We start from the raw sequence: 16,743 nt of genomic DNA on the forward strand, positions 1-16,743 counted from the left end.
GAGTCATAATGATAATTGTTATTGAATGACATGATATGTAAAATTTCTGGTTTTAGTGCTCAAGTGATACCAAACAGACTAGATTCAGCAGGTCTGAATCTAGCCTATGCTATTTAAGGCAGAAGTAGCAGTGATACAATGTGCAAAATGAAGCAGTCACAGCAGCAAAACACAGTAAAAATGAAGCAGCAGTTCAATGAAATACAATTCACAAAGTGCAATACAGGCTTAAAGTATACTTATTTAAGAAGATTTCAGTGAATGCTTTGAATTTCTGTTCAGATGCACTCCAAACCTTTGGATAAGAATGCCAAACTTTGAGCAGCTCAGGTAAACTGAACGCAAACCTGTGCAAACACGAGATTTAAATACAAGCAAATTTAAACACTTTTAACACAAACTACCAATAAGAAAGCCACACACAGAACCTTATTCCAGCAATCCCCTACTCAGATGGATCCTGGTTTACACACTTCGGCCACAAGGGTGCACGGAGGCTCTCTTAATGTCATATGGCTGGTTTTTGTGCTCAAGTTATACCTATCAGTCTAGATTCAGCAAATTTGAATATAGCCTATGCTATTTAAGGCAGAAGTTGCAATGATGCAAAGTGTGGAAGAAGCAGTCCAAGCAGCAAAAAAAACAAAAAAAAAAAACAGTAAAACTGAAGCAGCAGTTAAATAAAATACAGTTCACAAAGTGCAATACAATCTTAAATAATACTTATTTTTAGATGATTTCATTGGATGCCTTGAATTTCTGTTCAGATGCACTCCAGACCTCTGGCTAAGAAAACCAAACTATGAGCAGCTCTGGTAAACTGTGTAGACCACAAACCTTCCTAATGTAAAATAACTGGTTTCGAGCCCAAGTGCTTAAACCTGAACCAAGACACTTTCAGAATAACAGACACAATAAGCCGTTAACCAGCAATTCTCAGCTCAGAAGGGTGTTAGCTCTCCTGTCCTGCCACAGGAGTAGAGACCACAAACTTTCTAATGTAAAATAACTGGTTTGGAGTCCAAGTGCTTAAATCAGAACAAAGACCATTAGAATAACAGCCAGAGTAAGCCTTCACCAGCAGTTCCTAGCTCAGAAGGGCAGAGGATATTTTCTCCCACTACAAAAGTGTAGACCACAAATCTTCTTAATGTTAAATAACTGGCCTGAAGCCCAAGTGCTTAAATCAGAACTAAGACACTTTTAGAATAACAGACACAATGAGCCTTCAACCAGCAATTCCCAACTTAGAAGGATGTAAGCTCCCTCTCATGCCATAAGAGTGTAGACTGCAAACCTTCCTTATGTAAGATAACTAGTTTGAAGCCCAAGTGCTTACATCAAAACTAAATATACTTGACTCTGAGATCGCACTACAGTGGAGAAAATGGCAAACTAAAACGGATGGCCAAGCGATTTCTTTCGCAGGGAAATAAATCACTGTTGTGAACGAATGCAGTTTAGTGCATTTGTTCAGTATGCGTTGATGAAGAGGTGTTCACTGAAATGGCTCTTCGAGATTCTGATATAGACCCTGAAAAAGAGCCTTCTAAATTTTGATGGCAAACTGGCTGAAACATGTATGTCAACTGCTAGTGGGATTTGGCTTTATTGGCTTAAGTGTATCCATGAAGGCTTAAAGTAAAAAAGTTACAGGCATTCAGAAGACATGTAGCTAAAATACTTGATGTCTTTAAGGGGTCCTTTGCATATATCCCATGTGCCTCCATTATAGTAGGTTTAAGGTATCACACACACACACACACACACACACACACACACACACACACACACACACACACACACACACACACACACACACACACACACACACACATACACATATACACATATATTACCGGCTAGACTCTTCCATGGTTCCACAATTCATTTTCTATGAGGAGTGCAGAAAAGGGACCTGGCTTAGCATACAGCTTTCCCCACTGAGATGAGGACTAGTGAGATGAAAAAGAGCCTTCTAAATTTTGATGGCAAACTGGCTGAAACATGCTTGTCAACTGCTAGTGGGGTTTGGCTTTATTGGCTTAAGTGTAACCATGAAGACTTAAAGTAAAAAAGCTACAGGCATTCAGAAGACATGTAGCTAAAATACTTGATGTCATTTAAGGGGTCCTTTGCATATATCCCATGGGCCTCCATTATAGTAGGTTTAAGGTATCACACACATACACACACACACACACACACACACACACACACACACATACACATACACACACACATATATTACCGGCTAGACTCTTCCATGGTTCCACAATGTGTAGTAGCTTTGTTTTTTTTTTTTTCTTTGAGGAGTGTATAAAAGGGACCTGGTTTGGCATACAGCTTTCCCCACTGAGGTAAGGACTAGAGAGATGAAAAACCTTTTTATATTTGAAGGCCACTAGATCAGAAATTACCTCTGAGCTTTAGATGAACCAGCTGTGGATCTGAGTGGGGAGAAGAATAAGTAACACAAAGCAGTCTGTGACTTCAGGAAAGATGCATGGTGCTGCATTTGGGTTATGGTATTGTGGTGAAGATACTAAGAGAAAACTGGTAGTTTGAAAGTGAGGAGGAGTAGACAGAGGGTGAAGTTGAAGAGGCAGTTGATGGACTATGTCTTGGTACTGAGAAGGGAAACAAGAGGTGGGGAATAAAGGTTTATAAAAAGATCTAGACTCTAGACAGAGTTAGAGACAGATATCCTGTAACCTGTGGAGCAAAGCAGTGATGTTGCTCAGGATTAATGTGTATGCGCTATAATTAAGGAGCTGACATCAAGGAAGGTAGTGGTAGAAATGAGTATAAAGAATGATTAATGGTGAGTTTATGATAGCATTGTGTTAAAGACATCCATGTAGAAGATGAAAGACAGGAGAATGAGCAAAGACTACTAACGTCGAAGACTAAAGAAGGAGGAAAAGTTATTAATGACAGTTTGGAAGTCCCGTAATTATGTTTATAGGTTGATACTAGAATACTAGACTGATGTCTGTGGACTATTACAAGCCTAGCCAATAACTAGAATCAGAATCAAACCCTGTGCCCTGTATCTGTGAAGCTAAGACCTTAGCTATAATGCAACCCCTCCAGAGAAACAACGATAAGGCTGGGATTCGAACCCATGCTTGTAGAACACAATGGAAGTTTTATGAGGAGCTTTATAAGATTACAAAGACTCAGAATATAATGAAGAGTCAGGAAATGATGTTTGAGAAAAGAACTATTTGCGTGACCACTCAATAAGAGTGTGTCACCAAGTTAGAGACAAACGAAGCTAGTACTGTGTTTGAAAGTTAACAGTGGGTATACAGGCATTTAGGGAAAATCTTATCGACAGTGTTATCATATGATGCCAGCAGATTAAGGGAGGTCTTGCTGAAATATAACCAATGATGTCTTGCCACTGGAAGGTCATTCATTATCCTTAAAAAGGCTGTCTCATAACTTTGGCTACAAATCCAGAATAATGATGATCAACCAGACCATGTGACATAAAGCGCGACTAAAACTTTCTGTAATCCACATTCTATGTATCCTCTCCTATAAGAGGAAAATTACAGCTAGAGCTTTAGTTCTTTGTATTTAATTAAATGATGAAAGTTTCTTCACAGTGAGTAATTGAAGCCTCTTTAATAAATTTGACAATACAGAGTTCTCATTGAAACACACGCATGCACACACACTTACTCTCTTTGTCTTGAACAGTCAGTGGAATGAGAGCCTCCTAGCATGCTGTAGCAAGCTTTGTAGAATCAGGGTCTGGTTTACAGTAGGTTAAACGAGAAGATTAAACCATATTCATTCTTTCTTTATAGTCAAAATAGACAAAATCTGGGCAGCAAAACTCAGGAGTGTCCACAGTATGATTGCTGCTAAGCTCAGGGGATGCGCAAACAGGAAGAAACAGCCACATTTTGGTAATATTATCTGCAAAAAAGTTGTGAAATCCCCTCACAATAAAAAAAACAAGCTTTAGAGATGGTCAAACATACTGGGATGCATAGATTGTCAGCACTTTGAAAAACTTAGGCTGAATGAGTGAATGCAATAAAAATCTCACTGAACAAAAATATTGCCTTCTTACATGAGATTTCTGAATAGTCTGATGAATGTACATGTAGCCAGTGTAAGTTTATTTTCTTGAGGGCCTGTCTTCCTTATTCCACTCCAGCATTCATCTGGCTCTCCATATCTACTTTACAACACGAAAATCCCACTTACCTGACTTTCATAATTCCAAGACAAAAAGGCAGAGAACTCCATATCATCGACATCCCAGATCACCGAATTTCCACTCCAGGTAAGTAACTGCTTGACCAACCTGAAAAATAAATTAAAACCAAAGCAAAGCAAACCCACCCTCCCTAGCTAAATATACCAACTCCGAGATTGCAGTACTATGGGAGTAAGGGGCAAAGTTCAACATGGTGGCCAAGAGTTTACTTACCTTGAGTGGAAAGTCAGTGGTCTGGGACGTCAGTGTAATGAGGTTGTCGGCCTTTTCTTCTTGGCATTATGAAAGTCAGGTAAGTGGGATGTCGATCTGCTGAAGTAGACCTGACTCTCCACATTTTGTGAATCTTAGAGTCATACTTCCCATTATGAGAAACAGTAGGGATAGGATGTTATCTGGGATATTTTGTGAACATCCTAAGGTTTATGGACATCAGGATTGATTTTAACCTCTTTTTTTTTGCTGAATTATAGCCAAACAAGCCACTTCTGCTGTACTAACAAGGTCAAACAAGGACAGATCATGTCTCCAGCTGGTAGGGTTTAACTTTATTCGCCTGAACATGCCCATAATGATTTAAAATGTAAATAGCCATGAGCATTCAGAAGCCATGTAAGCTAAAATGCATAATAAATACAAACACACACACACACACACACACACACACACACACACACACACACACACACACACACACACATATAAAAATACAAAAATCTACTGTTATGGTAAGTATGTTACCTACAACTGTGCTTCATTAAGGAAACCACTGTCAAAAACTACTCCAAAGCCAACTTCATGCTTCTTAAGACATAAGTGGCAAACTTCACGACCCCCATGCAGATGGAAACTAGAGGTATGACTGCTGAATCTTACACAAATCCACTGTACAAGCACATACATGAGTGCATGGATTGTGCCATCCCCAACAGAACCAAGATGCTATCCTCCAAAAAAAAGGAAGCCAATCTGGTTTTCCCCTGCCGTAAACAAACTCTACAACAGAAGGAAGACGCTGTTGCAAAAAAAGAATAAAATCCCAAGATTGGAGGAACTCCCTGATCAGCCTCAGCAAGAAGTTGAGATCCCTCATAAAATCCTCCAGAGCCAGTTATGAAAATAAAATCACCACTGATTCCAGAGACAACCATAAAGCATAAAGCTATGTCAATAATCTCAATGGCAACACTCAGATCTGCTCTGAGCTACAGCACAATAGCACTAATTGTACAGAACCAATCGATATTGCCAACATCCTGGCAGATAGGTGCAGTGCTAAGTTTACCCCCTTCACCCTCCAAAGGGTCCATCTTAGTACTGGAAGAATGCAAAGCCCCTGTAATCATGGATGAACAAGTAAAGACTGCACTCTCCAAATCCAAGAACACAGCATCCATGGGACCAGACAACATCCCAGGCTGCATACTGCACGAACTACAAAACAAACTGGCACCCCACCTAAGTACCATGTTCAGTCATAGCCTTACCTCAGGCTATGTGCCTACTGAATGGCGCACAGCAACGGTTATCCCACTCTACAAAGGGGGTGCCACCATGGACCCCAGAAACTATCACCCAATTAGCCTGACGAGCCTGGTCTGCAAGGCCATGGAACGTATAATCTTGGAGCTTATAAACAAAGACATAGCTAACCTCCAAACCCTGGACTCCACTCAGTTTGTGTTTGTAAAAGGTAGATCATGTCTACTAAACCTGATTGACTTTTTTGAAGCAGTCACTAGAGCCATAGATGAGGGCAAGGTAGTACACACAGCCTATCTTTACCTCACCAAGGCTTTCGATACCATCCCCCACTCTGGAATTATAGATAAACTCACTAAACTGGGCATAAATCCCTATGTCACAAGATAGGTGGCCAAGTAGCTCACTGACAGAACCCACACAGTAAGAGTAGCCGACTCCAAGTCCGACTTCAGACCAGTGATGAGTGGAGTATCACAGGGTTCGGTCCTGGGTCCTCTCCTGTTCTGTATCTACTTCTCTGAAGTGCAGGCCAACGCAGAAGGTCTTTGGTTAACAAAGTTCGCAGATGACTGCAAACTGGGAGCCATAATAGAATCACCTAATGAAGACGATATTCTACAAAAGGGCCTCACAGAGACAGATGCTTGGTGTCAAAGTCATGGCCTCAAGCACAATGCCAAGAAGTGCATTATCATCCCCTTTGGGATAAACGTGGTGCCCATGAACTACCACATAGGCGGTAGCTCACTAAACACTGAAAGTGTGATAAGAGACCTCGGGACACAGGTGGACAGTAGTCTCTACTTTGATAACCACATCGCCACAGTAGTCAGGAAATCCTTCTACATGGCACACCTCATCACAAACGGGTTCTCCTCTAGAAAAAAGGAGGTCATTGTTCTTCTCTACTCATCCCTCATCAGACCCATTATAGAGTACAATGCCCCATTTGGCATGTATCTCACAAGGCACCTACAACAATTGGAAAGGCCACAGAAATATCTCACTAAGAGGATTGCCATCCTCAAACAGATGCCATACGCAGACCGTCTCAAAAAACTTCAGCTCTACTCCGTCGCATTTCACCTACTCAGAGGCGATCTCTGCCTAACATACCAAGCTATGTCAAACCTAGAGCTGTTGCTCATGCTACACTTAGTGAAATCCCAATCTCTCCGAACCACATGCTGCAGGGACCTAAACCTTGTCACCACAATAAACAGAACATGCTGGAGGGATAGATTCCTGTCCCAGAGACTTCCCATGCTCTGGAACAACTACCCATTTATGTCGAGCAAAGCTCCTCACTAGCCCTCTTTAAGAAAAATCTTGACGACTGGATGGGAAATAGAAAATTCACCCCCGGGGATCACTTCTGCGACACTGCTTGACAGGGGCACAGGAAAATAACTTTCTTGGGTGGCGAAAGCCAGGGACCCTTTTTGGCCAGGCTTATATAGGCCCCAGGGCCGATAGCCTAGTACCTACTTATGAACCTATGAATTTGTACATGTATTCACAGTGCTTTGATTCACACTAGGTGTATTCTTAATCTTGAGTAAAAGGTAAAATAAGTAAAGTTGTCTATTATATGCAGTAATTAAATTTATTGTACTCCATTTTAAATAAGCTAATACATGTTTGTACTTATTTTTTTCTTTCAGTTCATTTGACTTTGCGTTTGAATTAGCTCGTCTTGCAATGAAACACAAAATGGCAGACATTCATTTAAAGCATGCAATGTTCCTGGAGGATGAGGTATGACAACATCAGATGTGCTTGAATGTTGGGCTGCTTTTCTTTGCTTCTTTTTCTGCAAAACTTAAATTGGATAATTAATGAGCTATGCTGTTGTAGCATTGCTTTAATTTTCCACATGGGTACATCCTGGCAGAGATGATTCCCTCCCAGTAGTACATCTGATATAAGGTCCAACTAACTGCAGACAATTATTTTACCAAAATAAAGGTAAGTCTATAAAGGGCTTTGTCAGTGTTGCAAAATATCATACATCAAATCTCATTAGAAATGGATAAACTAACGTAAAGCAAAAATGTTTTAAAGGATGACATTTTTTTCCTAGCAGTTTGCAACAGCAGCAGTACTATCAGTATTCCTCAGTCTTGAGTTTCACTTATTCTGCTGCCAATGGCTTTCAGTAGAGATCCAGAACCTGCCAACAGATATTAGTGTACACACCATCTGGTCTAGACACTTCATTCTTACTGCTTTATAACTGAACTTTCAGGTTGTGCTCTCTCTCCTCATATTATTTCTGTTGTATATATAGAAGAGTAGTCCTTGTGCTTTAAAAAAATAGCTTTTATTCCAACTCAACAGAGTGAGCTCCTGGCAGGTAGAAAATAAAAATTCATTGCTTTCATTTCATCACTGCATGAAAAAACATACGTTTGTTTCAGCTTAATAAACAGGAACCTCTTCTTGATTTCTCACTCAGCATAAGTGTTGAAACGAAATACACTTTTTCTTTGTGTTGCATCTGTTATTCCAGACTTAGTGAAGACACTTGTTTTTAACATTTAGAAAGGTACTTTGCAATCAGGAAAGAAAATTTCATGAACAATGTTTTCTTTTTTACTTACCGAGGTCTTCAAACTCTTCAACACTTGTACATGAAGTACACACTGAAATTTTTTAAGGGTAATTCAGCTTCTTACTCTAGTTTTGCCATTCATCTATAGTTATAAACAAACATTTTTCACATTTATCCCCTGCTTCCCATCAGGTTGCCAATAGTACCCTTTGCTAGTTTTTGTTATGTACTTTAACAGGCTTCCTGTTTGTTATCTGATAACCTCCAGTTTAGAGCTGCTGTAGCTCCTAACAGCTGTAGATTTCCTTGAAGGTAACCCCTATTTTAAGGTAGTATTGGGCTTGGCCACAAACATTCTAGAGGTTTGATAATTATATATCAGTGCTTACTGAACAGTGATTGTGCTTCATCACAGTGTGTGTGCGTGTAATATATGCAAACTGTTTTGATAATTTTGGCCTTAAAGCATACCTGTCAGTTAACCAGATTTTCCTAAAGTGTCCATATTTTTGCCTCATATTTTTGGTCTGTTCCTCATAAAGTTTGTGTTTTTCTGTCAAATCACTGAAGCTTGAAGTTACGAAATAATGATGTACATTTGAGTTTCAGACTTCATGTTCTACAAGAAGTGCATTCTAACAGAAATCCTGTTATTCTAGAAACTTTCGAGGAGAAGTATTTAAAATGTGTCCCTGTTTTTGGGCCTATATCCCCCATTAGTTCAGGCTTTGTCCACATTCCTTGCACTAATAGGTTGAGAGGTGTGCTCAGAGGTTAACTACTACAATTCCAAACGTGAGCATTACTTTCAATTACAGTATGCTTGTAAGTGACTTTTAGTTTAGCTGTAGCAAAAATTTTCTGCTTTTAATAATATTCCTGTCACAATAGGTCTTTATTTTTTTTGCATTTTAAACTCCGTCAGGAAGGTAAATTGTTATGTAGATTGCGTTTCTGCATCTGCCAATTTTTAGCAAGTGTAAAGTAAGGGGCCAACCATCATCGCTACACTCTTTGTGTGTAATATGTAGCCATGCTACTTTCTCTTGCTGTTTATAAGGAAGCCTAGCACACCCCTTAACCCCCATGTACTTGTTGTAGTGTTGTACAACTGAAGAATGTGAATTTGGAAGGCGGTAGTTTCCCTTGTAAAGCATAACAGAAAGTAGAGTTTTCACAAGCTAACATGTCATTGCTGAGTGTTCTTGTTAAATAACAGTGAAAATTAACAACTCCTAATCCTTTCCTAGGGTGGAGTTGTTACCCTCCGCATTATCTGGAGGTCGATCCACTATATGTCAGCCATGGTGAAAATAGCTGGTTGGATGAGTGTGAGGAACCTAAGAAACTGCAACAATAAATCAATGAGTAATCTAAAATATGGTAAAAATATGTGGTGTTATAAATCCATGATTGCTGCTTAGAACTTCTGTGAGATAAATCTCAGGAGCCTGGTCTGTTTCTTCATGTCTTCTATTGATCTTCCAGTCTTGGAAGCCAGATAAGTGCAGTTCAAGTTTGAGTTATAACAACAAGCATGCATCATTTTGTATGTATTTGGAGGGGTTGCAATTGCTTCTGCTGTCCCTCTGTGTTTCCAGGCTCTGGAGGAGTACCTGAGGCTATGCCCAGATTTCTCCTGGGCAGCATAGTGCCCAGGGTAGAGAGGTTCTATAGGAGATCAGTGTCAAGCCATGGCTTCTGAATTTATTTATGTATGTATGTAAGTATGTATTGCCGTATTTATTTATTTTTATTGTAATGCATAATTTGGCACCGTCCAAAAGATAGTAACAATAGTGCGCGAAGGTAGAGGGAACAATTTTGGTGTTGCAGTATATCTGGAACATCCATGATGTTCTTCATTCCACATTGCTGCAGTCCTAACTATTGGGTAGTCCGGCTGTCCAATGCCCACGCCGCAGACCGTTATCATTGACGCTGCCGGTCAGGGCGCATTAGGGACTGACGCCAGTACGCCAGGGTACTAATGCGCGGCATGACCGACGCCATATCCTCAGTCTTTTTGCCGAGATGGTCCGATGCAGAAGCAGTTTTGGCGAAGTGCAGGTTGGCTGCTCTGAAATTTTCTGAAGTCGGAGTTTCAGACCCAATCGGTTGGTCAAGTATTCTCGCTAGAATATTTTGGTTTTTTCTCTGCCTCAGTATTTAACCGGATGTCAGAAAAGTGAATAACTGTATTTCTTGTAGAAACAGATACCTCATAGGGATTACCATACCTTGTGTATACCTTTGTTTAGGGCCTCCGAGCACGACGTTGTTGGATGCCGCTTCTTGTGCTAGATTTAACAAACGACTATTATTAAGTGATGAGAAGGTTAGACTGCGCTGTAAGCCAGGTTAGTGTTTGGGAAGCTTGTAATTAGTAAAATGCCGCCGGATGCTCCACGCCCGCTTCGGGCCCAAACAGCGCAAGGACAAAAAACAGCTAAGTTTAGGGTTGATGAACCGCAGTCCCGCGCGCGGACGCCGGAGTTCTTTTAGAAGGCTCTGTGGAGCCAGAGGTTTTGCCAGGAGTTTCTTTTGGAGTCTCAGGCAGAGACTTTACTGTTACAGGATGTGCCTTCTCAGGAGGTAGGGGTGGCCAGGCTGAGGGGGCTTCAGGTAACTGTTCTTCCTCCTCTTCCCTGGCAGTTAGAGCCTCTCTCTCCTTCTGTTTCCAAAAACTTCTTTGAGGCAGGCCAAGTTTAGCTTCAGTGGGGGGCCTCCTAGCACTTCAGGTTCTGTGCCTAAAGAAACATATGCGCTTAAATGGCAGAAGATTTGATTACTATGATTAGAGGTTCTATGCCCTCCTGATAAGAGGCAGGCTCAGGGTGAACCTGAGTTTGAGAGTTTTGGAACAGTGTTCAGAGGTTTCTGAGTCTTCTGCGTGAAGACTTGCAGGAGTGTCCTCCTTATTCTGATTCTGATGTGGATGATGATTCCACTCCTACAGCCCTCCTGAGGATTTTTATTTTCAGAGACGCCTGCATCTCCTGCATGAGGAGCACTTTAAAATGGGAAGGCCAAGATTACTCTGATTCCAGGAAAAGGCTTAGGGAATTCCTTGTTTTTACCCCAGCATAGGCCCTTAGCTGCTATACCTCCTGTGCTTGAATGTGGTGGAAGATAGTTTTGCAGAGGCTTCCCTGAACCCCTGATCTCTTTGCCTCCTGTTCCTGTTAAAACCTTGATAGGTACTATAGGTGCCTTCTGGAAGCTCATAAGTGGCATCTTTTAAGAGTCCTAGGGCAAGACCCTCGAAACTGTTTCTCAGGGACCCAAGGTGTTAAGGCCTCTGTTGTTAAAAACCCCTGTCTCTCACTGATAAAGAGGCAAGGGCTTTTGATAGATGGGGAAAGCAGAAAGCATACTTCTTCCACTTTGAGCTATGAGGGCGCTGAACTGTCGCGCCCACATACATGCTAAAAATATCAACAAAAAATTATCTCCTTCACAATTGAAATCTAAGGTGGATGCTTTGAAGCGTGGAAGGTGTATTGAGTGTAAAGAGGCTGGATTTAGTTCATGCAAGGTCTGAACAAGTGGTAAAGTACCTTGCAATGTGGCTCTGATGCTGGGCACAGTGCCTCCCCAGTGCTACTAGTTTGTTCTTCGAGGCATGCCTGGTTGAGGGATCAGAATTTTAGCCGCTTTCGAGCATGGTAAGACAAGGGATTTTGGATGTCTTACAGTTCGATGTTGTTTGTCTCGCCTGTAGCTAGTTTTAAAGAAATGGGGAGTATTGTGCCAAGTCTAAACTGAAAGAAGATTTTTTTGTAGGTGCAGCCACCGTGGGTTTGCAGAAATTGGCCTACTAAGGGATGGACATATCCCATGTGATCTCAGTCCTAGGGTAGGTCTAGACGGGGCAGAGCTCTGCTGGGTTCTTTTTAGTCTAGAACATCAGGAGTTCACCTGTTGCTCAGACTTCTGGTGAGGGCAGGGGACAACCTTTCGCAAACAGACCCAATGACCTTGGCCGCCAGGCAGATTCGCCTGGCAGCTCCTTTGGGAGAAGACTCCTCCGGTTCTTTTCAAAGAAAAATCTGGGATTTAATTACTCAAGACAGATGGGTGTTGGATAGTCATTCACCACGTGTTGCGGTGGTTTTATTCTGGCTGGGTTACTGCCCTCTTTCAAAGGCATGCCAGACGCTCCTCCTCCACAAAGGAAAGAGGCTCACATACAAATTTCTCTGTTACTCCAAATAGCTATTCAGCCAGTCCCTGTAATCAGAAAAGGCCTAGGTATTCTCCCGCCTGTTCCTAGTACCACCAAAGAAGGGGGAACACGTGAGGCCTAATTTTGGGATTTATCTATCCTCACCAATTTTTATCTGACATTCCCAAGTTCAAGATGCGATTTGACAACAGCTTTTACCTCTGCTACAAAGATCACTGACAACTTTAGACTAAGAAGCTACCTTCATGTGCCGCCTATAAGATCAAGGTTGCAGGAAGTATTCATGCTTTCTCGAAGCTGAAATTTCATTATCAAGTCTTCTATCACCCTTTGGCTTGCCCACTGCTCAGAGCTCCACAAAGGTTCTGCTCCAGGATAGTTTACTGTACAAAAGGAATTCGCCAACTATCCTACTTGGACGACTGCCTGATTCCTGGCTCAAGAAAAGTTAAAGACCTTCTGGGACAGCATCTGGAATATGTTATAGCAGTGCTAAGATGCCCAGGGTATTCTGTGAAAATAAAGTCCAGTTCAGTACCCCTCTCAAGACATGTGCTTGGTGTGAGACTTGCAGGCCCAGATGCACTTTTTAACCCCGACAAACAACAGAGTTCATCTTTACTTCCATCAATCGTCTGCCATCATTCCAAGGGACTGCAAGGACAGTCCCTTCGCCATTAGGTTCATGGCATCTTAGACTGGTGCTCCCAATGCCAAAACCCATGAGGGAAGCTGCAATGGTATCTCAAAAAATGTATGGACACAGCACTGTTGTAGGATTTGGACACTGTCATTCAAATAATACCTTGCCTTCAAAAAAGAATTTTTGTGGTGGGCTCAGGAATGTCATCACTAAACAAGGGATTCTCTGTGACCCAGCCAGAAGGAAGCTCAGATTTTAACGACAGATGCCCTCGGACATTGCTTGGGGAGCTTCATCTAAATGGAAAGTGGATATTAGAAGATGCAAGTGGCTGGCTGCCAGACTGGCAGGCAGCATCTAAGAAGCATAGGGCTCAACATGCCGTAAGGAGATGTTAGCAGTCCAGTCAGGTTGCATTAATGGCTTTTCAAGGAGTTACTTCTTCCAGGGCAGGTGAAAGGATTCTCTAACAGACAACACACAACTGTCAGCGTGGTACATCAACAAACATGCGGGGAACACACCCCATCCTCTATGGTGTGGCAAGCAACAGGGATTTTATGGAGACTGGGCGCCAGCTTGCAAATCAACTCTTCAGGCAAGGCTTTCTGCCGGTTAGCACAGAACTCCTTAGCAGATGTAGCATAGACAAATCATGGATCCCTCACTGGCGGAAACTGATCTTCATGTATTTCAGTGAATTGATACAGCGTCACAAGGGAACTCCAGACAGTAGATCTGTTCTCGGCTTCTCCACCTAAAACCACCAGCCACAAAGTTTCCTTTTGCACAATTAAAGGGGTTTCATCACACACAGCTTGGAAAAGTGTGTGGATGCTTCTTCTTTCAGTTGGAAAATCTTCTTCATGTGTATGTTTTCCTCTGCCTCTTCCGTGGTGGTGCTCTTAAAGGTCAGACAAGACAAGCCAAGGATGATTTTAATAGCTCCAGATTGGCCCTCGCAACACTGGAAATTTGCACTACTTTCAAGGAGAGTCTGGTAAGGAAGCCCATGGCCTACCTTGATTCACACATCTGTTATTTCAGAAGGACGGTCAACGTTCAATGTCAAGCTTCACCTCTTCATCTTAACAGCCTGGCACATTCCAGGTTGAGACAGCAGGTCCTGCTCAACTTCCCCAACAAGTTTTTAAATGTGATTGTGAAGCCAGAAGACTCATAATACAAGCAGAAAGTGTAACGCAGAAATGGAAGAGATTTTTTATTTTGAGTACAGCAGTAATTGGAGATTTCTGAGCCTAATTTGAGTGTGGCTCTTCAATATCTTACTGAGCAAGGACAAAGGTTGGTTTGTCCTTCTCTTCCATTAAGATTCATGCTGCAGCAATTTCAGAATGCTTATCGTGACCCACCATTAGTTTTCGCAAGATCCTTGTTCAAGCAGTTTCAGGGCAAAGAATATAAGACTCTACGAGAGCTCCTACCTGCTTGGGATCTCACCTGTTGGAAAACTTACTCTACAACGCCTTTTGACGCCTCGCGCTACGTTGAATTGGAACATCACTACTGCTTGAAGATCGCTTTGTTGTTGGCTGTTATTACTCTGCAAGAAGGGTGTCTGAGTTGCAGGGGCCCTCATGGCAGTAGAGCCCTTTTGATTTTCCATAAGGATAGGGTATCAATATGCGACTAATCCTTCCTTTTATGCCCAAGGTGGTTTTAGTGTGGCTTTCAGAAAACCAAACTATCCATTTGCCTACTTTTGGCGGCAGGCAGCAGACCCTCAAAATAAAGGGAAAAGATTTTGAAGCACTTTAGATGTGTACACAGGCAATTATGCTATTATTTTAAGCAGGATCAAGGCGGATTTAGGGGAAGTCTCAGCAGTGTTTGTTTTCTTTTTTCTGTTTTGAGTTCTAAGAGGGCAGCTCTGTGGGGTCAAAACAAACTACTTCTATAGGTGGATTGGGTTTACTGTATTTCACCATCATGGCAAGGACCCAGCTGGGATTAGGCCCTCATTCCACTAGGCTACTGCCTCAACAGCATTTGCAAGGGGGTGGCACCAAGGGATATTTGGAGGCAGCTACCTGAGTTTAGTGCATTTCTCACATTACTGTACCTTCCTTCTGGTGCACTCAAGTCTAGGGCTGGTTTTGCCACAGCTATTTTTGGCAAGGCATGTTGTCAGCCCTGCTCACTGCACAGCCTCCCTACCTTCTTTGGGATTCTACCCACAAGCATAGGGACTGCAGCAATGTGGAATGAAGAACATAGTAATACAGTTTTTGTACCTACCATACCCAGAGTTCGAGATCCACATTGCTTTCAGTCCACTTACCTCCCTCCTTCTCCAAGGTGTGTTTAGGGGTGGTTGTGGTGGTGAGGTTATATATGCTGATACCTTTAGTATTGAAGTGACATTTTTGGCAGGTATATTGGGCCTTGTCTTTTAGGGTTCTTCTGACATCTGGGCAAGAAAAAGATCACTGAGGATATGACGCCGCCGCGCGCAGCCTTCGCGGTACCCGGACGACGACGCTGCCCACGCGCCCCCTGACCGACGCCAAATAGCATACTTTGGTATTCTCGGGCACGACTGGATACAGCGGACTACCCAATAGTTAGGACTGCAGCAATGTGGATCCTCGAACATCTACATTTATGGTAGGTACAAAACTGTACTTTTGTTAAAACAAAAAAAAAATAAGATGACCACCAAATAAGATAAAAAGATAAAACAATATCATTTGAACATGTCTGTAGTTGCAAAAAGCAGTGTGATTCTGATACCCCTCTTTAAACTACGATGCTATAAAAAATTTAAACTAGGTTCATGAGTACTTATGCAAAAAGGGTGTTTTCAGTTCTGGGTTTTGGTGAGAACATCAGATCATCAGAATTGGGTGAAGAACCTGTTTTTTAAAAGTTTTCCCCAAAGGGGTTAACATTAGATCTGAAGTAGGATATGCATTTGTCTGCAACCTGTGGGTTATGGATCCGATATCGGATCCGAACCGCATAGTTTTCCAGCTATGGATCCAAGCTCTCAGCTCCTCCTCACCCATAATGCCCTGCTCTACCCTCATGACCTCAGATTTTTTTTTGTTTGCCCCGGCCTTTGGTTTAAAAACTTTTTTTTTTGGAAAAAAAGGGGACTATTTTTTGAAAAATTAAAATTTTTCTTGGTTAAAATAAAAATTTTTTATTCCCCCTTTTTTTCTCACCAAGGCTTTCGATACCATCCCCCACTCTGGAATTATAGATAAACTCAGTAAACTGGGCATACATCCCTATGTCACAAGATAGGTGGCCAAGTAGCTCACTGACAGAACCCACACAGTAAGAGTAGCCGACTCCAAGTCCGACTTCAGACTAGTGATGAGTGGAGTATCACAGGGTTCGGTCCTGGGTCCTCTCCTGTTCTGCATTTACTTCTCTGAAGTGCAGGTCAACGCAGAAGGTCTTTGGTTAACAAAGTTCGCAGATGACTGCAAACTGGGAGCCATAATAGAATCACCTAATGAAGACGATATTCTACAAAAGGGCCTCACAGAGACAGATGCTTGGTGTCAAAGTCATGGCCTCAAGCACAATGCCAAGAAGTGCATTATCATCCCCTTTGAGATAAACTTGGTGCCCATGAACTACCACATAGGCGGTAGCTCACT

General features: G+C 42.0%; 1 protein-coding gene across 2 annotated transcripts in view; it reads left to right on the forward strand.

The window, feature by feature from the left end:
- The window catches only part of IFT172 (intraflagellar transport 172), a 3,348,311-nt gene that overhangs the window by 2,105,450 nt on the left and 1,226,118 nt on the right, over positions 1-16,743 (forward strand). Inside the window, exon 31 of one of the 2 annotated variants that reach the window (XM_044075467.1) lies at positions 7,390-7,483. The exons of the other annotated variant lie outside the window; for it this stretch is intronic. Coding sequence (XP_043931402.1) covers positions 7,390-7,483 — 94 coding nt within the window. The remainder of the gene's footprint in view (positions 1-7,389; positions 7,484-16,743) is intronic. 2 annotated transcript variants of the gene reach the window in all.

The sequence above is a fragment of the Protopterus annectens genome, chromosome 6.part1, assembly GCF_019279795.1.
Source record: "Protopterus annectens isolate FY-2018-M chromosome 6.part1, PAN1.0, whole genome shotgun sequence".
Lineage (NCBI taxonomy): Eukaryota > Metazoa > Chordata > Ceratodontiformes > Protopteridae > Protopterus > Protopterus annectens.